We start from the raw sequence: 22,738 nt of genomic DNA, 5'->3' as shown, positions 1-22,738 counted from the left end.
AAATGTCACTGTGTTGTCAATCTTGGCAATGACATAAAAAAAGATTCTCCATTAAAGGAAACCTACCACTTGTAGTGGCAGGTTTCCTTTAAGACTGGGGATGTTTAAGCAATTATATGAAAAATGACCTATTATTATAATATATGTTTTTTCCCCATTTTGTCTTGCAGTATCATTCCCTGGAATGGAAATGTTGTAGCTGGAGAAGTAATTGATGTCAGCCATGGCTACAACCATAGAATTGTCAAGCAGGAACACGAGGACTGATTTTTTAAATGAGGCTAAAGCATCCAGGACATATGGTAGTCCTCTTTCAGATGCAAGCAATAAATCTACTGATACAAGTTTATCCAGCTCACTAATTATTGAGGAGTCAATAAGAAATCCTTCGAAAACAGTAAGCATGATCTCGCCAAAGCCTTTCTCCAGGGACAAACCTACAGAAAGCAGAAGGTCAATAGGAATAGGAATGCCCTTCAGCTTTTCTGGAGATGTAAGGCAACTCAGTGATGTGCCATTTCAAGCCACTACCAGTATCTCTTTATCTGGTAGTGCCAAAAATAATGAAAGCGAGAGAGTAGGTCGTCGAATATTCACAACTGATAAGTCAGAAGGGTATCCTCCAATAGCAGCAGATAGGAGAAAGACCAGCCCTAGCTGGCCTCCAGGAACAAACATTGTAAGCGAATTTAAGCCTACTCTACAAACAGATGAAAAGAAAGTCACTTCTAAGCCTCCATTAATGTCAAGGAAACCTGAACTTTCTCAACAGGAAAAAGTATATCCAAGCTACTCAAGAAGAAACCTGTCTGATGCTTCTGATAAATCAAGAGAAGCTGAAGATAAAAATCAGGATAAAAGTAAACCTGAGAACATTGATAGCTTAACAGTTAGAGCTCAGTTAAGGCAAAAACGTCGTCCAGTATCTGCAGTTTTTCTAGAGGCAAATGATCCAGTGAGTGACCCAAAAGTAGCAGATGAACCGAAAAAATGGAACAGAAGACCTCTTTCTGAAGATCTCACCTCATTGTTTGAAAGTAAAGGCACTGGAGACAAAAATGAAAATCCATCGGAAGAAACAAAGGAAAATAGACCTTTTAAGAGGAGTTCTTTTCACAGCCGCATCACAGATGAGGCATCTACTCTAGACCCCAAAGATGGCGATTATGCAAGTGATAAAAGCTTCATCAGTGAGAGCAGGACAGGTATAAGTGGAATTTCTTCAAGAAATCCTTATTCTGCACGCATGGATAAAGACAAAACCAAGGAAATGCCTTCTAACAAGCAACAGCAAATAGCTGACGTTGGTGAAAATGAAGGTATTATGAAGCTGTCAGCAAACATTAACAACCAGTCTTCTACATTTCTCCCTGAGCAATATGATGGTTCATCTGGGGAAGGAAAAATATCTGATGAAAGTGCAATTGCCCCAGGAATTATGAAACGGAGGCTTGGGTTTTACACTGCTAGTGCCAGCTCCTCGGAGGAAACAGAAGTACCTTTAAACACAGAAAGCAAAAGTAATGCCAACATTGAGAAAACAACTATAGGCTTTGTCTCCGATAAAGAAACCAAGTCTGAAACCGAATGGAAAACGTCACCATCTCCGACAGCGACCACAGATTTTACAAAAAAGTAAGTGTTATGTTTTTGGAATATTTCTGGTGGGCATGGTCACTATGTACTGTAATGGTACAGCTACCTTAGTAGGTAGATCCGTGATAGAAGGTTTCCTTTAAGTTATGTCACATGTGTGTCCAACAAGATGTGGATCTGGAGCACTGGGCTGCTCTGCCAAACTATTTTTTATAATTCTAATATAGTTTTGGCATGAAAGGAGCAGCTACATGATAAAAACAATGGTAGGGCTGATGTGTAAAAATAGTTTTACATAGCGTAGCAGGTAAAATATGGTGACCGATTCCCTGTTTTATAATGTGTCCTTGTTTTAGTGAGAAGATGGTAGAGATCTATATATACAGTCATCTGGTTGTGATTCTTGACCTGTGAGTGCAGGGGTGGGGCAATCCATTCCACAGAAAATAAGATGATCAACGTTTTGTCAATCATTGACTTAAGTTATAAAAATGGAGCGTAATAAAAATATTAACTGCTTAACAACTGTGTAATATAGATCACATCTTGTGCAAACATTTATATGGTATGGATGCCCTTGTGTCTTTAGATAACCTAAGATCCTTTCATAATGCAATAATAAAGCTTTATTAATATAGCGCCATCTTATTCCACAGCGTGATGCAGATCATGGAGTGCATATAATATTAAGCAAGACATTACAGAGTAATAACATAATCAGATTAGACAATTTGAGTAAGGACCCCAAGTCAGCATATGGCTGACCACCTACCCCCACTCCATGCAAGAAAGTGACTGAGATGGAGATAAATAAACCTCCATCCTCACTATAGCCGCTGGTCCCAGAGGTGGGACCTGTACCTCTCAGCTATATTTGTGACATAAGCTATAAATATACCCCTTTAAAGTTTATTAAACATTTATGCATGCATTTTTCATTTTCTAACTTTCTGTTCTTTGTCTTTTAAAAGATTCTTTAATTCACCTTCAAGATACGATATGAAGTCTGGGAAACCAAATGAAGGAAGGAGAAGTAGTTTTTCATCCCAAGATAACTTTGCTCAGAAGGTATTAATTGTAGTGTGCGTGTATAGAACATATACGGGAGGTTAACTTCAAAGGTTCTTTTTAAGTAGCATTTTTACATTTACAACCTTTCTACATTTAGGAAGGATTAGGAAAGTTCCTGGCACATATGTATAAATAACCCACTAGGCCCTCATGATACTGACAGATTCTGAAAGAATGTTAAATGAACAGAATATCACAGCTGACATTGTCATTCTATACAGAATCCTCCAGAAATAAACAAATTTATATATTTTATATAAAGTGTTTTTCTGATTCCTTTGACACTTTTTGGTATCTTCACGATAGGTCATAAGTATCAGACTCTGAGGGTGCAACATCTGGGCTATGCATTGATCAGTGGTTTAAGTCTGAAACAACCTATGTGGATTTGATCAGAGGTGTCAATCTCGAATACACAGTGGGCAGAAAATAAAATCTTGCACAATGTTGTGGGGCAACCTTGATGTAGAAAAAAATATGAACAGTGAAAAAGTTTTTCCTTCTCACCTTACTTAAACTTAATCGTCATCAGTTTTAACTGTAGATGTTGTTCGGAAGAAAACGTAGGAAGGATTGTAGCTGGACTCGGAGCACTGGATACTCTCTCTTGTGTGAGATCTCTTCACTGAACACAGCACTTCACCTCCCCCTGAGTAACTGCTGTAGTATTTAAAAAGAAGTGTGCTAACAGCAGTAACTTGTAGCAGAAAGGAGGACCTGTGCTGAGTGGATCCTCAGGATTGAGTGAAGGTGTTCCTGAGTGAGGAGACTCCTATGCAGTGTTTGTTCATATTCAAGGAGAATAGTTGCTCAAGCAGAACTGTACTGTCAGACATGGAGAGCATTGTAGCATGGCTTGTGTCAGGTATGAAACCTGATGGAAAAACTCTCCCTCATTAAAGGGCCGATCTGATTTTGCAATCTCTGGTTCAACAATAGAAGTAGCGCATACAGCAGCCTTCCTTTGTCATAAAGCTTATGTGAACATGTCATAAAACCAAACTTCTTTTGATCTCCTTTATTTTCTGGTGCCTTTGCATTATATCCAGGTCCTTGTACTTGTACTGGTGTTTTGTTTCCTATTGTTGTTGTATGTTATATTCTTAGATTACAGCTACGTTGGCTCCACACACCAGATGAACAGGTCTGTTCTTTATGTTTGTGAACAGATATCCAGCTTCCCAATTTTCTAGAAAGCCTTTGTTCTCCACCTTTCATTGTCCCTTATTGGGAGGGTTGGCCCATTGTGACTGGTAGCATGATATTGCTGGTAAATGTTACTTGGAGGGCTCTTGCTGGTTCTGTCTGATGCTCCAACGCACCAGCATAGCATTGAGGGATTTGTATTATTCCTGGTGGGCCATCACAAGTAGACTTTTTGGTATTTTCCAACGGGCCAGAGTTTAAAGCTCTGTTATAGGTCTTTGTCTTTCTCATCAGGTAAAGCAATCTTTCTGATAATAAAATGCACCGTTTGATTTACAATACGGAAAGTCTACATGTGACATGGTCTTTCCTTTGTTATGCCAGATCCCAATGTACATGCCAGGTTCCCTCAAGCAACTTTAGCCACTTAATCTTAACTCAACCCTTCATTGTCTACATTAATGACACGCATGTTATGCTAAATAGTATGGTCTAAAGGAAATCAAAAATTATAGTTGGTGTGTTTTAAAGCAAGCACACTTGCGATAATCCTGAAACCGGATCTCATCTTTTTTAGTGTTAAAAATGCTTCAATTTGAAGAAACTCGCTATCTAAAAATATGTGAATGAGGCTCTGGCACTCCTGTGAACGCGATGCAAGATGCTCAGCGCTTCTTTAATAATAATAATTCTGTTATTTATATAGCACACACAGATTACCCAGCGCTGCACAGAGCTTGCCAAATCCGTCCCTGTCCCCAATAGGGCTCACAATCTATTCAACCTACCAGTATGTTTTGGAATGTGGGAGAAAACCAGAGGAAACTTGCGCAAACACAGAGAGAACACTTGAACTCGGGACCCCAGCGCTGCACGACTGTAGTGCTATTCACTGAGCCACCTATTCTTGCCCGGATGCTTCTTCTCTGCTCCTCCCTTCTTTACATCAGGGTGGTGGAGCAAATAATCACCAGCAAGAGGCGTGAATCATTATAAGCCGAGGAGCGGCTTGGGTGCAAAGAGTGACCAAGTCTCATTTACACATTTGTACTTAGCGATTTTCTTCAAACTGAAGCATTTTCTGCACTAATGAAGATAAGATTATGTTCCAGTATCATCTTGTTAACAAGTAAATGTGTGTGCTTTAAAACACACTAAATATAATGGTTGATTTCCTTTAATGGTGTAATACTAGATAAGAGGTCTAAGTAATGAGACACAAGTACTTTGTCCCTGTATCTATAAATACTGTGCCCTCACGTAGTATACACGTTTTGTCCCTTGTAAACCCAAAGTTTTTGGTTAAATAATTTGGGGGACACTCTGTTTAACTTTTAACCCCTCATTGACCAGGCCCTTTTTTGTACGGTATTTTGACAGTATTTAATATCCCATGCCCTGTACTAGGAAGCGGGGGAAAAAAAAATCCAAATGTAGTGAAATTGCTGAAAAAATGAATTTTCGGCATTTTCTTGTGGGCTTGGTTTTACAGCTTTCATTGTGAAACCATATCTCCTTAATTCTTTGGGTCAATATGATCACAGGGATACTAAATTTATATAGGTTTTATAATGTTTCTTACTTTTACAAAAATGTAAACCCCCTGTACTAGGAAAAAAATTCTTCATTTTGCCATCTTCTGGCGCTAATAAGCTTTTCATATTTCAGTGTACAGACTTGTGTGGGTGGTGTCAATTATTTGAGAGATGAGATTGAAGTTTTCAGTGCTACCATTTTGGGGACTGTACAGCCTTTTGATCACTTCTTATTACATTTTTTTTTTGTGTTGCAAAGTGGCCGATAAAATGGCATTTTTTTTTTACTTCGGGCGCTGTTTTCTGTTACGTGGTTTAACGTCAAGAATAACCATTTATTATATTTTGATAGATCGGACATTTTGGGACACGGCGATACCTAACATGTTTATGAATTTCAATGCTTATTTAGGCAAAGAGAGGTGATTTGAATTTGTATGGTTTTAAAAAATTTTTAAACTTTTTAAAATATCTATTTATATATTTATTTTACTATTTTACAGACCCCCCTAGGGTACTTTAACCCTAGGTTGTCTGATTGATCCTACCATATTCTTCCATACTACAGTATGGCATATATGGGGATTTCACTGATCATGTATGACAATGTGACTCTACATTGTAACAAATTATCAGAAGCAAGGCAAAAAGAATTGAAATGGAGCAGCAGCGTGAAAGCAAAGATGTTGGGTGCAGGTCTTTATAGGGGTTCTGACCGAACCCACAATATACTATAATGATCAGCGATGAAGCAGCACTCCATTTCACCTTTTCCAAAAAGGCATTATCAAGCATTCTGTGTTAACAATCAGCTGACATGTACAGCGGTGAAAAAATTACCAGCATATGTGCAAAATGTGACATCATATACAAATATATTACAGACATATAAAACACAGTGTCAGATCTATTCTAATCACACTATACACCAAATAAAGTGTTACATATTATTGCATTTTGAAAACAATGTGATTTTTGTATCAGGATCCTAGAGGAAAGCCACGCGTCTCTCCTTGGCTACCGCTACTCTACCCTATGTGTATCAGCAGACGGAAAAAAGTTCTACGTCTGTGTGTACCATAACAAAGTGCCTAGTGCGTTTTGAACGCCATATAATACAGAAAATTACACGCTATATAGAAAACGCAGTCTGTGTGAATTACCCCAATTTCACTCCTGCTTGGGAGGCTCCATGAATATATTAGCCTCAGTCTAGACATTTAAAAGCCAAGGGTATAGACATGCGCATAGGTGATTCTGTCCCCATCGCAGCCATGTTGATTAAGGGAAAAGTCCAATTCAACCACTGAACAGCCAAGCATCTGGGGAGGGACTAAGACGCTCCAAACTTGATTATCAGAAGCTATTCAGCCCTGAGTCTTACAAAGACCTGAGGCTGTCATAGCAGCAGATTGTCACTCCCTGATGATGTCACAGGGAGAAGCGAACAAAGCCAAGATTGTGGCACCCAATCCGCTGGCTGGCGATTGCTGGGTTAACACTCTTTGTTAAAACTCTTTGTGAAGTGCATTGCGATTAAATGGGTTTTCCCATGAAAGAAAGTTCTCAAATTTTAATCCCCTAGTGATGTTTACGCAAAAGATAATTTTTATCCCCTTACTGTACAATTTTACACAGTTTTATTCCTGCATTCTCAAAGCAGATACTTCATGATTCCCCTGTGCTATGATATGCTGTGTGCTGACAATGTGGTACAGATTTCTCTAAACTTTTATTTAGCTTCTGCACATTCTACTAGTATCTGACACATAGGAAAAGAGAGACAGAGACAGATCAGAGATGTGAGATGATGAGATGCATATAACACACAATGACACTCTCTATAGCAGAGGACTATGTGTTTTATAGCTCAAAGGTCTTCTCTTGCCTGTAGCTTGTAGATTTTAGTCTCCTCACACTGCTGCTTGTTGGCCAGAAGTGTGTATGTGTGAGCTTGTTTTGAAATGCAGGGGGCAGGGCTGAAGTGCAGAGAGGGGATTTTCATAAAATCTTCAAAACTGTGTAGACCAGCTCTGATAGACGGGTTGGAATTATATCTTTGTATTTTTGTTAATAACAGTGAATCAGAGAATGTGTTTTAATTCGTTATCCTGAGTATCGTATGTTTAAGAATATTGTCTTGGTGGAAATACCCCTTTAAGATTCAGTCATGTGATAGGGGATACAATAATAGTGACCGGGTTATAGTGATCTATGTAGTGAGAAATACAAGCTCCTTTCTGTTCAGTGTATAGTAAAATAATATTACATTGTTGCTGTGCTAAATTAACAGCAATATCAATGTAACATATTAAATATAGATTTCTTTCAGGTCCAGATATGTTTTATGGTCCATTTACTACTTTTATTTGGTAAAATGTATTTAACGATAAATAATTGGGTTTTTGTTGCAGTCTAGGCTTACTCTTGGTATATCTCATTTCCAGTATGAACTTATAAAAGAGAACACTTGGAGGTCACGGGAATGAAATTTTCTAGCTGCAGGGCCTGCAGGATATTTTTGGTTGCGGTTAATTAATAAATGCTGAATTGTTGACTTTCACGTGGTTTAGTGAAACAATTTCCTACTTTTTTCCCAAGATTGTTTATAAAAACAATGGGGATTAAGATACATTGAGAATGTCTTTGTTAACAAAAGCCAACTAGAAGTAATTATGTGGTATGCTAGGTAGGGCTAATGGTTTTAAATAGTTTGGTCTTTTCATTTACATGTTATCCATGAGTAAGAATGATATCCTAAACGCGTAGGCTGTCTGCATAGCTTTTTATCGATGAAGAATTAAGTATGAGGAGATTTTAATAAGGAAGTGCCACAGTGTTTTCCACTTGTTGGATCTAAGCTGTGTCTACGTTGGTCAGTGGTCGCAGGTGCACTCTGTGATATCTTCATGGAAGTCTGACTATATGCAGAGTTATAGCTGATTGTAGCTCCTTTCACTTATGTATTTTCTTTGGTACAACTAGAACCAATGTCCTATCTAAGATTTTTAAAACTGCCTCATCCTAAATTGTGTAGAAAGTGGTTAACCCCTTAACGACTTGGCCTTTTTTAGTTTTTTCACTTCCATTTTTCACTCGCCACCTTCAAAAATCTATAACTTTTTTTATTTTTCCACAAAAAGAGCTCTGTGATGGCTTATTTTCTGCATAATAAATTGCACTTCGTAGTGACGGTATTTAATATTCCATGCCGTGTACTGGGAAGCGGGGAAAAAATTCCAAATGCAGTGAAAATGTCGAAAAACATGTGCTGATGAATGGGTTAAAACGAGACGGCTTTGGGCCTTCGTGAGACCTGAAGCTGTCATGGCAACGGATCCGTGGCAAGATGACGGCGCCCACGCGGCATTGCTGGCGGCGATCGACGTGAAAGCACCCGCGAGCCCTCTCCATGCACTGGGACCTGGTACGGCGCGCGTCCGGAAGGGGTTAATATGGAAGGGATATAAGCAGATACAGATTAAGTTCATTCCTATGTAGGGTTAAATGTGTAATTGGTAAAGATCCTAGCTGTTGGACCACAGTAATCTTAAAGGAACACTCTAGTCAAAGCTGATTCATTCATTATGAATTGTGCAGGGCCTGAAGGAAGGAGCATGACTTAAGGTTCAAGGAATACAATGAAATGGAGTTATGCTCCTTCCTTCAGGCCCCGCACCATGCATTATTCAATGAATTGGCTTTGATGGGAGTGTTCCTATTAATAACCAGGGTCCTGTCTGGCTCCCTATAGTTGTAGTAGATTTAGCATGTGCATTGTGCCTATGCACATTTAATGTTCATGAGTGTAACTCCATTTGTAACATGCCAAGACGCAAAAGACCCATATTCTAAAAATTGATTGAGGGCAGTCACAAATTTTGTCATTAGTTGTTCCGCTACTGGATACTAAACATATTCTAGGCCTTGGGAATAGTCTTCTCTTACAACGGAGGGCTAAGAGGTATCCCACTTAATGCACATACAGTGGGAGAAGTCATCTTGTTCTAACACCCTAAAATCTGGAAGAGGAGTGAACATCAAACAGTGATTGGCTGCTTCCAGAGTTCAAGGTATTTTCCTCAGTGATGTCACTGTCCTTATATGGATAGTGACATCACTGGCGAGCGCCGTGAGTAAAGTGGCCTCTGCTAAGTGGTCACCCAGCAGGAGGCAGCAGGATGGAAAGATGCAATTTATACTGGTCATCCTTTTTGCCTCCAACCGCCTGTGTATGTCTATGTATATGCTGATCGGGTACAAAAGAAGTCATGTGAATGTAGCCTTATAGTGCAGTCTCTGGAATTTCTACACCACCAGGCCAAGCAGAGCATCCACCATGATTATATGCTGGCACACAGATAGCAGCCCCTTGCCATGGTGTATAAACTTTGAATGCACAGCTATAAATAAAATCAACAGTAGGCTTAAAGTATGTTGTTTAGCTTCATTTTATATTTTTGGTTGATGTTTGGAAAGAAAAATTTCATCTCGGTGGCCAACGTAAAGAGGAGTAATCATTCTTTCAAAGAATACTGAAGACATTAATTATCTAATAATAGCTTTATAACATAGAGGTTGTACTGTGCCTGATAATCTACGATTTGATTCAAATACTAAAACACAGCTTTAAATTCCAAATTTATATAAAGCCATTAAACAATTATTCTTACATTGTCAATTAGTCGGACTGTCTGCTGCATGTTTGTCTTTCAATACATGAACATAATATTAATTTTGGTTGTTTTGTTTATTAGGATAAGAAGAACTGGCAAAATAGTTCTTTACTGGAGGAAAAACCATTTAGACAAAGAAGTTCAATCAGAAGACATGATGAACCTATACAACCTGATGAGCGTACAAGTGTTTCAAAAAGCAGAAGAGATTACAGTTACAAAGTTAAATTATATGATGCAAAAACCGATGCATCTGAAGAAAAAGATAAAAATTCAGTTCAAGTGGAAAAAGCTGTAAAAACTGTGAAAGCATCCATGTTTGAGCATACTGTGGAAAGGCATAGTCCTCCAGAGGTGTATCACTCAGAAAATCTTATATCTAGTAAGATTCCAAGAAGCTCTGTTAAATTTGAAGGTCTACAAGCCAAAAATGAATCGTCAAATTGGTCAGAATGGTTAACTGGTGATAATGTAAAATCCACTTCACAAGTTCAAAAGGACCTTGAAATAACAGACAGTAAATTTCCTGAAAAAAATAATAGTACAGAAATTTTTCAAGGAACAACATTTCAAAATCTTAGCAAGAATTATAATAATGAGAGAGTAGAGCCCAGGTATGAAGTTGTCCAAGCCATAGGGGAAAGAGTTCTTAGTGAGTCTATTGAAATAGCACCCGAAGATAAAGCTGTGACACTTCGATCTCGAAGATCTTTTCACAACAGGGATCGGGAAATGGGAAAAGACGGAGATGCACGCACATGGACCAGTCTGCAAAGAAGTAAAAGTGAATATCGAAAGCGAAACACTCTGAATAGTCCTCAGGAAACATCTCAAGGCAAATTCTTTTCTAAAGACACCGATTTTCCTTTTGAAAGAAAAGATTCCCTTAGAACGCAGAAAAAGGAATTTGAAAATGCAGCTTCTGAAAGTCTTTATAAGAAAGAGAGACATTTCCTAAGTAAAAATGACACCTCAAATGATGGGACAAACTTTACTGTTAAAGAGACATCTCATGAATATTATAACAGAAATGAAAAATCAGAAAATACATTGGGAAAATATTCTTCTGAATATTCTAATCATAGAGATGGTGCAGCAGGTAAGGGTGAATCGAAAACATCTTTCCGACGTTTAAGTCAGAAAACTGACAAATCGATTGGTTCTGACAATTCAATATCAAAAGATTTCGAAAAAGGCTTAAACAGTGTGAAGGAAAATACAACAATTGTAAATTCCAATGCTAGAGATCAAATTAATAGTTTAACCCAAATAAAGGAGTCCAACAGACAATCTTTACTTAATCAATTTCATCCCGAAAAACGATTGTCTACCAAAAACATCAATAAAGATGTATCAAATGACTTTTCTGACCTCCTGCTAAACACAGAAATTGAACAAATAAAGAGTGAATTATTCACACGTCGTTCTTCCAAAGAAGCTGATCTCTTCAAGGAAGAATTGAAAGAACGTCCTGTGCTACTTAAAAGCCACGAGATAGAGAAAATGAGTGAATACACCTATAGGACTTCTGACCCGTTTAGACCGGAGTGTGATAACAAATGGAAAAAACCAGATGAGTTTAGACAATCACACGGAGAGAAAGACAACATGGATATTACTGCTGCTAAAGACCCTTCTCCAGTAGATAAGAGAGCAACATATTTTGCTGTAACTGGTATGGATGGTAAAAAACAGAGGAATGATGATTCTGAAAATCGGAGTATCAGTAGTAATACTAATTCAGCATCTGAAAACATGAACTTTAGGCATAGTGTCCAAAAGAACACAAAAAACTCCAACCCATCCCAAGGTTCTACTACAAAAGAAGAAACCAATCCAGACAAATATATAGATAACTCACATGCCTCAAAACAATTCAGTACATACAATATTAAGCAAGATAAAATAATGGAAACTTCAGAGAAGTCATCAGTAAGAGCAGGCAGCGTTATTGACGTTGATGCGTTGCTCAAGAAGCACAAGCAGAAGTCAAGTGTAAATGATAAAGGTCCATCATTTCTGGATTGTCAAACAAAACCAGCACAGAAATCACATTTCATAGAGAACACACAAGAGGCAAACTCTAAAGGATCTCCTCTTCAGCTTGATGGGACATACAAGACTAAAGTTGTGGACATTGATTCTCTGATGGCTGACTATAATGCGAGTCAAAGAAAGGATAAAGAAAACAAGGCCAGAGATGAAGACCTTATTTTGCCTAAATGGGAAAGGTCAAGATCTTTCAGGGAGAGTGCCTCAAAAGGTTCAAGTAGCAAATGGAAAGATCCCTCAAGACATTTTCCTAATGAAGATGGTTATAAGTATGAGGCTCTTGCTTCACGTTATACTTCACTTAAAGAAACTACCTCAACAAAGGATGATCTTAAGCAAGACTTGTCAAAAAGTTCTGCACATTTAGATCATTTAAATATTTCTGTAGAAAGGAGTCATGAGAGAGAGCCATACAAAGGAAGGGAGGTTGAAGGCCCTGTAGAGCCCTCAGTAAAAGCCCTTCACCATAAAGCTCAAGTATCACCATCTTTTGAGTCGAGGACCACAGAAACAATGTCAATTTCACAAATGCAAAGCAAACAAATACAAGTGAAAACCAGTGGAGATGATGAAAAGGAAAATCAAATGGCAGAGCGTGAAAAACGGAGCAACTCGTGTAAGACATCAATTCCAGATGAAAATACACTTTCCGAAGATAAAAAACCAGCAAAAGCCAGCGATTTAATCAACCTCATGTTGGAAAATAGAGAAAAGAGAAGGGAGCAGCTCCGCTTTAGGCAAAGTGGTCCAGTGGAACTTCCACAAGAGCCAAAAACACATCGATTAGTGACACGGCAAGATTGGGCACATAGTGAAAGCAAGGTAAAACAAGTGTGTGTTAATCTTATGATGGTGTAACGGTCTGCTTGTAAAAATAAGGATGCTAGGTCAGACTTCATTCTTGTACTATAATTATGTGTTCAGTACAGGATTTTATTCCCAAGGGCCGACAGGGACTCCTAGCAGAATAGAAATATGGCCAGACTGAATACATCTGTGTGAAGGGGGCCTTAGAAATAGTGAGGAAAGTTTTAGGATCGCACAGCAGTTCTGATTGGATTATTTTACTATTCCCTAATTTGTAGATGTATTTCTATAGAATTATGCAAGTTTGATTTTTTTTTTTTTTTGGTGTGTTTTTGAGTCTAAAGAGAGTGAAGGGGTAGTCTGGAAGACTCTTCCACTGAGCTGGTCACAATAAACTGAAGTTAATCTAGATCGAAGAGTAAGAGGTAAAGAATTCGCTCATGCAACCAGTCTGTAGGTATTTTGTCAAAAGTTTTACATGGGGATGCAAAATGTATAGACTTTTACCATACAATGAGATATTAAGGCTGTTAGGTACTGATGTCAGGACATCTGAAAGGACCAGATCTCTAAGAATTATTTGGGTTATCCCTTGCTTTTCATGCAAGGAAAGTTGAAACAGGACACAAGTGTTTTGTGCATGTTCATCTATGGATATATACTGTAAAAACCTTAAAGTTACCCCTTATCTAGACCAAATTTCCTACCATAAATTAAAACTCGCTGTCTTATTTTTGAAGATCCTCTCCCAAGAAGGCCACTTTTCAGTATACCTTACCATTATGTGAAATGGTAAATATTATACGTTGCATAAAACTGCATATGTCTATGAGGCTACTTTCACACGTCCATTATAAGACCAAAAAAAGTAAACATACCAGGAGAGCCACATCTGTAATAAAATGAATAGCAATGGCTTGCAATGCACCCCATTGACAGTGTGCAATTTTGCTGGACCAAATTTGTGCTACCTGCTATGCTATTATGTTCTGTTTTTTTTTATGAAACCCGTGACTAGGGCTCTTAAAGGGGTATTCTTGTCTGGGCAGTCACATTCAGTTTGATAAATCTGTCATATATAAACATTTCTACAATTAGATGTTATTAAAAAAAATGTTCCTGTGTGAAGATAATTTCTCATAAATGTAGGCATGCTGTCCCTTAGAAACGAGATAGCTTCCTCGGATACGTCCACCTCTGCTGGAGGGATTACAGAAAGAAGCAAAAGGTTTTTGTATATGAAATGTCTGGGAGTTACTACATGACCCACATCAGTCCTGTGGTAATGATCGCTGAAGCCAGGAGGTCAGGCAGGACTCAATAGCGCATGTCTGGCCACTACTGCCAGAGTGTGGGGTGGTCGTATCTGAGGAAGCTTTCTCCTTTCTAAGGGACAGAATGACTACATTTATGAGAAATTATCTTCACACGGGAACATTTTTTTTTTTTATAACATCCAATTGAAGAAACATTTACATATGGAAAATGAATTCAATTAAATTAAAATGCCCAGATGAGAATACCCCTTTAACTGGACCTCTGTGTATGGAAACATAACCTCACTAGATAGATACAGTGGGAGAGATTTATCATAAGTTTCTGAGAGAAGAACTATGCTAGTTGCCCATGGCAACCAATTAGAGCTCAGCTTTCATTTCCCCACATCCGTTTATAAAATTAAAGCTGAGCTCTGATGGGTTTCCTTAGACAACTAGACCAGTTTTTCGTCAGAAACTTGATGCTAAATCTCCCCCAGTGAGGCTATGTATATGGCATGCATATATGATATTTAAGTTGTAGTGTTATTGTTTTTTTTTAGGAATTTCACAAAACAGAAGAAATCAAACAATACCCAAGAAGTGCAAGAGAGATGGAGTTTACCACCGATCTGCCCAGAAGAAAAAGTCGCACAGAGTACACAGTGAGCTCAAATAAGGTGGGTGTTTTGTGAATTTTTTTCTGATCATTTGGCAGCAGATTCAGAAAGTATTTTCAGTATGTAGAAATGAATAAAAGAATACAATACTGCAATTGTTTCAAGCTCTTGCAACTGAATACTATTACGTGCAATCCAATATACTGTGTTTTAGGCATTATGAAGGCAAGCATGATTTCTTTTTTTTCTAAACACTCAGTCCTTAATACATAAGGTGTACATAACTTCCCGACAAGCATGCTTTCTGAGAGTTTTGTTATCTTGTGTTTTTGTCTTATTTTTACAAGCATAATTTAAATAAAAATGATGTTGCCATCAAATCCTATAAAAACATACTGTACTTGCTAAAAGTTCCAGTAACAACTGTCTGAAATATAGTGCACATTTCCTTTATTTCTGGGACATTTTTATAGAAAATACATATGGTTTCAATAACTCTTGTCTGTCGTTATTTTTCCAAATAATTATCCCCTCACAATGGGATTCTCGTGAGAAACTTTTCTTTGGAACACTGAGTATGTTAGTGTTTGCTTTTACTGATAATAGTAAACGTTTGACTTCATGACGGGATACGGTCCCTCCACATTGCTTCCTGTTGTGGTCCATAGTTGCAGATGGATGTCCCATGAACATGAGTGCAAAGAAATGTTGTTGATGTTGCCTGGGTAAATGCAGACTTTAAGGCTTTTGCCTTAAAGGGGTTGTCATCTAAAGACAGTCTCTGTCCATAACCCCCATTAGGGAATATGGACTTTGTAAAAGTAAAGTAAGAAGGTATTGACTAGACTGGAGTAGCTGTTTAAAGGGATTGTCGGTGTAAGCCTTTTTTTCCATATGGGCCCCAGGAGGTGTTGTAATAATAACCACCATATATTTATCTGTATCTGGTGCCCCGGTCCAGTGCTGCACCTCCCTTCACCTTATACTAGGTGCACACAAACATATGCAGTCCGTCAATACCATATTACTGATACCAGAGCTACTTGATGAAACAAAAAATAATCTACCGTATATTGGCCCAAACCCAAAGACTGTGTACCTTGCACAGGACAGGAGTCCTTCCATGATACATAGATATGATGCAAGGATCCCCTGGCCGCTGGCTGAATGGCAGCAGCAGCACTGTATCGACTGTTTCAGTGGTGGTTCTTCAGTTCGCCCAGCAGATGGGAAGTCCTTGCATTATAACTGTATAATGCATGGATTTCCACCATGTGCAAGGTGTGCAGTACGTGGGATCCGGCCAAAGTATGTGCCTGTAACCATGGGTTGCACACCCGAACACCCAACCTAAGTATTTTGTTCTGAGTATTATGTTCTGAGTATCATGGTTCTGAGAAGCAAGGTGGTAAAATGCAAGAATCCGTTCAATGTCGGTTTAAGTAGAGTGAGGAGGAGAGTTTCACTCTAATCTCCCCTGCCTTACTTGCACTGTACTTGCTCCAGGGCTTTAGGGCTTGTTCTCATTACACAGATCATCCTTTGAACTGTGATTATAAAACCAGGTCATAAATCAGAAGTCATCTACTCACAGGAACTGCTGATCACATCCATCTGGCCTTTAGGCTTGTTGTGGCTGAAGGTTTGAAAGTTCAGTGTCTGCTGATGCTTAATGAGAACTGGGCTGAAACCAGTAATAACTACAATGTAGTGTATGTAGCAAAATGGCTTATTTATTATGTTGAATTTGTTTTATTGCAAATTACAAAAAACACAATGTAACAATTTCAACTCGTACGAACAGGCACATAACATACAGAATCCAATATGAGGTGTACACAGGGTCTAGGTCATTTGCTTATGATCAGCAGGGGGCTTATTTATTATGATACAGTACTGTGTAGAAGTGCAGGTTTCTGAATACATGAGCAGAATCTGTGTGTATTCAGAACTATAGAGAGAAACATGTCATATCTGTATTTGATTACTCTTGAACCTTTTACATGAGTGTTGCAGATTAGATAACTAAGATGATGGAGCATTCTCCTCACCATATTACAGGATTTATTTTATGTATTTGATGCAGTTTTTGATGCCCAAACCAGGAATGGAGTAAAAGTAGGAGGAGGAGCAGTAGTAGTAGGAGGAGCAGCCACCTTTTGGCTCCAAAAACTGCATCTGAAAAATTGAACGTGTGGACGCAGCCTCAATGTTATAATCTAAGTATTGCTGCCCCAGTGCCTACTGCGGGCCCTGTAATGTGTGGCCAGGTATAGGGGCCTTCTAAAGCTAGGTAAATCTCTGTGTCAGGCTATAAAAAAGGGCCCCGTGGCTGCACTGGCCATATACATATACTGTATGCATCGGCATTTCTAACAATAATAATTCTGTTTATTAAATACTGTACTATACGCATGTGCACTATGAAGAATGTAGGGGTATGTGTGTGCCCAAGCTGGTACAGTAGTGGTATATATGTTTCTGAGAAATGGAAATTGGAGTATATGCAATAGAACAAATGTAATAATATTGTAAAATAAAATCTTTACATAGCTAAATGACATCCCCTGGTGATTTACAGATCATAGGGTACATATACCAACTAAATCTAATGTAACGTGACCTCAAGTGTCAGACGTGGATGATGAAATAATAGAGGCCTGGAATTTCCCTTGTAATTATCTATATTAACTTCTAGGAATGTCTCATAATTGCTTAAAGGGCATATACCATCAGGATGAAGGACTGTATGCAAATGAGCTTGAGGGGCTTAAGGCTCCATAGGTATTAATGGGGCCTGGAGCCCCCCTGAGGTCATTTGCATACAGTCCTTCATCCTGGTGGTAGATACCCTTTAATTTTAAGTCTTAGCACTAAAGGGAGTCGGTCACTATTTTAGTATCTAATGCTGTGAAAAATGAATCAAACACGTCCATATTTTCAGAATGCAGCACGTCTCAGAAGTGTTTAAGGTTGCATTTAGAAATTTTGTTGCTTTGTTGTACTGTATGGAAAAAAGTACCAGAGCATATGTATGTATGCAATTTTGTCGTTTTTAAGTGCTAGCTAATGCCAAAATCAGAGCTTTTTCTGGCATTTAAACTTAATGTACATATAAAACACAATATTTTAATGTAGTCTCATCATCATCATTATTATTAATATTATTATTATTAGTTGGTGACTTTATAATAAAGGTAATAACGTGTGTTCCATGCTTGTGATGATCATACGCATGAGTCCTTTTGGAAGTAAAATATTCATAGTAGCACAGGTTCGCTGACCTAGTTCTGTCCAATCTACTTTAGTGAAGACGACACATACTTACTGTTCACAAGTTTATCGTTTTCCCTCTTGTCCTAAGACCACTACGATACTTGTGATGGATAGTACATGTGACTCTGTATGAGCTGTAGTTGAAGCTAAGGATTTAGCACATTTTCTGTTCTGTGGTTGCAGTGGAAAGCGCCTTGTCTCATTGTGCAGCGTGAATGTTATCACTAGGTTGTAGCACGCTATCTAGCCACTTGGTGGCAGTGTAAGCAGCAGGATGCGTATTAGGATTTCTTCCTGGTCACCGAGCATTCCCTATACAGCTACATTTATAGGCCGCAGCATCTCATGACCACCATACAGCAATGAATGAGGACAGCATCTGCAGTATATTATCCTTATGTCATGGTATACATAAAAAGCTGTATACTGCATGTGCATTTGTGTTGCTTTATCATCAGTATTTGCTGGATGGAGAATCAGTGAAGAGGTGGATGTTAGCACGTGTATAGATGGGGCTTATTCCAATGGACATATCTGCACAGTGCATGATGCTTCTCAACCGCTGCATGATCATTTTTACCATTTTGCACTTCTTTATGAGCTTTAAGGCTATGGGCTAGTAAGGGTATATTCCTACATGGTAGATGTCTTACAGACATTTTATTCATCTGAATGGGGCTTGCAGAAATCAGTGCTGGCCAATAAGAAAAGCGCCATTCACATGAGTGAAACAAGATTTCGGTGACGAAATTGCCACAAGTGAATGTGCCAAGTTTTTTGTCACAAAAAATGTCAATACTCACCTTTGCGACGCCCCTCGCTGGTCTACCCTTATAACATCCTGCAGCAGCAGGTCCGTGCAACGTTGCGGCACACAGGCTATAACCTCAGTCGCCGCTAACATCAGAGTATGTATGCAGCTACAGGCACACACAATATGATGCCGCTGCCGGAATTAAGAACAGAAGACCTGCGGGGGGCATCAAAAAGGTGAGTTCTGACTTTCTTTTTTAATGTGCTGGGCATACTGTGGCTGGCAATATAAATGGGGGGCAGGAGGCTGGCTGGCAATATACAGGGGGCTGGCTAGCTATATACTGGGGTGCAGGAGGCTGCCTATATACTGGGTCTGGATGGCTATCTATATACTGGGGGGAGGCTGTGACAGATGTGTTTCCCACCTTAGGCTTATACTTAAGTCTATAGGTTTTCCCAGTTTTTTTGTGGTAAAATTAGGAGCCTCTGTTTATTCGGTCGGCTTATACTCGAGGATATACAGTATCCTAATAGTTTTTTTTTTTTAAATCCTGGGTAGAGGCATAACGGCAAAAGAAAACTTTAAGCAGATAACTCCAAAATAGAAGCCTGGATATATTGACACATATTTCCATATTATTGTGTGACTGATGAAGGGAATGCTACTTTATTTCTTGTATAGATTATAGCTTTTGAGTAAGCGACTAGTTTGTGTTGATCTACATAACATTTCCTGTCCTGTGGCTTTCTGTATCCTGTGTATTTATAGCCACTTTTTGTTCTAGTTTTTGTTTTATTGATAACCCGTTAACTGTAGTCTATAAACTATCCCTAAAAAATGGTTGCAAATTAAATGTGAAAATGGATGGAGTATTTCCCTGAAAGGCCACACTCCACATCTACAGAATAAAGGTTGGATGTGATCATATTTGTCATAAAGGACATTTGTTCTGTTGATGTGGAGCATGGTCCCTCAGGATCTCATACTTTGATTCTTTCTTGCCTTTGTTTTTGCAAACTCTGTATTGTCTGCAGCCAGGGAAAACTTCTGCTTTCAGAAAGCACTTGTTTCAGTGTTCACAACACAAGTGCAGTTCTACATAACCCACAGCTGATTTTTGGGTGCTTTCTGCAACACATGCTGACCTTTTAGCAAACCAGGATGTCCCGAGGTCTTCCTTTTGTTTCTGTTGCATCCGGGGAAGTCCCGGCAGTCAGTGGCCGGTTGCTCAGCTGTCGGTCAAACCTTAGTAAAAAGGAGTTAGACTTTGATACTGAGCAAAAGAGTGTGCAGCCTTCCTTATGGCCCTGCCCATAGTGCACCATAGTGCTGATAGCCGAAAGCCTTTTAACGAACAAAAAATATACAGTTTATTTCGACCCCACTTCTAGAATGTCACTTACCCTCAGTCAATGGCAGCAAAGAAGATGGAAACTGTTTTGCATATACATACAACACAATCATCGCTCTCTCTCCCCTAATACGTCTATGTATACAGTAAAGAGGATATTGTAATTGATGCTCTAATTCCTATTACCTGACTATTAATTCCTGTCCAAACTAAACCTATAACTAAACTAAACCTGAATACGTTCCCAGCGAGCCACTCTGGCTGCGACAGCGGGTGTCTGGTTACGCTAGAATATCATGAAACTGTCTAGTTCTCCTTTCTGCAGTATTTGCAGTTCGCCAGTACTTCTTTCCCTTCTCCATTTCTCATAAAAACACACACTCTTACATTCACAAATAAGAATGATAGAGTATTAGTAGAGGCTCCTGTCTGCATTTTGTCTCCTTTCTATGTTTTTCCTGTCATGGATGTAGGAACAAGTCTTGTACATTACTACAGAGAGCAGCACTCACTGTAGATGCTGGTGCAGTTAGGTGGCTCCCAGGATACTATATCTACTTACATGCCACCACATCCTAGATGCAGTGTTCCTTCAGTCATTGGTCTCATAGATAACGTAAGATCGGTCACATGAGCAGCCTGTGGTGTGCTGATGATAGAGGAAGTATCAGCGTGCTGCAGGGAAACCTGTGAATAATATATGTCACTCTACAAACTCTGCTAATAGTATAATGTTCTGCCCTGGGTAGAGCCATGGACTATTACTACCTGCCTCGAATGTTCAAATGCATCCAGACTACATGGGTAAGAGAGCAAATTATACCTAGTGCAGTTTTTAGTTCTCCTTGAAGTATATATGTGATAAAGGTGTTTCTTATGCAGTTTCTTATGTGGCTTTGATATCAGTATGAATTCAGTAGAGTATCTATGTATTACGCACCTTGTTATCGGAGAGTGTTGATCAGTGGAGCACTGGCATCTATCTACCTAATCTAGTAAAAGGCATTCAGGATTCTGAAGACACGGTTCTTTTTCTTATTTTTCCCTTTAGTTTTATGTCTTATTGTTTCACATGGTGATGGTCAGATATAGGGAATTTGCAGTTGACCATGTCCCTTAATATTCTGGTATTCTTTATATCAGTTGTATAGAGGGTATTTTATAGCATGGATTTGTAAAATATTCCTAATATGCCAAAAGTGGTAATAAAGAGATGTGTGCAATTTATACAACTGGTGTAATGTACATCAATTGTAAGAGCCAAGACATTTCCCAGGACATATTACAAATGCTGATAAGCCAATGACAAGCACATAGTCCGCTGTCTTAACCTTTCTTATCTTGGCATGCTTTTTTCTTTAAGTGACTCATCCTCGGCTGCCTGGGACTGCAGGAAGAATGAAGGTGTATATAAGGTCAAATTATCGTTCCAGCAGTTGGAACTATTGTTTAGGGGACCCAGGAAGGATAGCCCGAATTTCGTTATTGGTGTCCTCAAGATGATGATATTGTTGAAATCTGTGGCTGAGCACAGAGCCATAAGTTACTACTTAAATTGCTGCCACTTGGCGATAAATAAGTGAGGTTTGGTTTCATTTTGGTTGCTCGGTCTCTAAACGATTTGCCATCACTGCTCTGTCTTTGTGTATTACCTTTGTGTATTGAGCATCACACCATGTGTTTATGGTGTGTTCTCATCTTTATAGCAGACAGAATGGAACAGTCTGCTCATCTTACTTGTAGTACTATCATGTTTCATGTGTGTGTGAAGATGTTAACCTTTAGGGGATGTCTACTCCTGTAATGAGACTCTGCAGTGCTTGCTGTGAGGGCCTTGTGGCTATTGTGCAGGGAACCTGTCTAACTGGTCACGAGAAATCCAAGTAACCAAGGATAAACCATCAGTGACCTCCGGCAGCTCCAGTAAACACCCTGCAGTGCAGATTACAAGAATCTGAACGGTTACCTGTGAACTTAAAAAAGTGAGAAAACAAAAACATTGCTCTATATATTAAAGAGAACCCGTCATGCAAAATAACCCCCCTAAACTAAATATATTTTCATAAACTGCCATTAGAGAGCATTGCCTCTATCCCTTCATTGTCCCTCTACATGCCTGTAAACCTAAGCAATGAGGTCCTAAAGCTGTATGCAAATGACCTGTGAAATGTCCAATGAAGCATTAGCATATTCAAGCTGTCCACCTTATTCATGAGTGGGAGGCACAGCCACACCCCCAGTGCTTGACTGACAGCCTGTATAATGATGTGCTTCCTGGTGCTGGTGCCCCCTGCAGCCTGTGTGTGTGTATAGGAAAAATACAGCAGCTCCATGCAGCCATGTTACAGCAGAACATGTCAGATTCATGTGTAGCTGATGTCTGTGTCTCTCACCTGTATATTAGGAGGATGCAGCATGTCAGCAGATGCAGCACACACACTAGCAATGCTTTACTATACATTAAACACAGACATGAGCAGGGGGAGGAGAGGGGAGGGGTAACAGGGGTGACATCACTGCCTCTGACCATGTGACCAGCCTCATTTACATGATTAAAAATAGATGATTTTACAATGAATAATGTATGAAATAACT

The 22,738-nt window shown here is 39.0% G+C and overlaps 1 protein-coding gene across 1 annotated transcript in view; it reads left to right on the top strand.

Annotated features, from left to right (window-relative positions):
• Positions 1-22,738, top strand: part of KIAA1671 (KIAA1671 ortholog) — a 105,297-nt gene that overhangs the window by 31,020 nt on the left and 51,539 nt on the right. The window contains exons 2-5 of the mRNA XM_072147110.1: positions 171-1,635; positions 2,568-2,664; positions 10,106-12,898; positions 14,703-14,819. Coding sequence (XP_072003211.1) covers positions 215-1,635; positions 2,568-2,664; positions 10,106-12,898; positions 14,703-14,819 — 4,428 coding nt within the window. The 5' untranslated portion in view covers positions 171-214. The remainder of the gene's footprint in view (positions 1-170; positions 1,636-2,567; positions 2,665-10,105; positions 12,899-14,702; positions 14,820-22,738) is intronic.

This window comes from Engystomops pustulosus, chromosome 1 (genome assembly GCF_040894005.1).
Source record: "Engystomops pustulosus chromosome 1, aEngPut4.maternal, whole genome shotgun sequence".
Classification (NCBI taxonomy): domain Eukaryota; kingdom Metazoa; phylum Chordata; class Amphibia; order Anura; family Leptodactylidae; genus Engystomops; species Engystomops pustulosus.
This window is presented reverse-complemented; position numbering and strand designations above follow the sequence as displayed.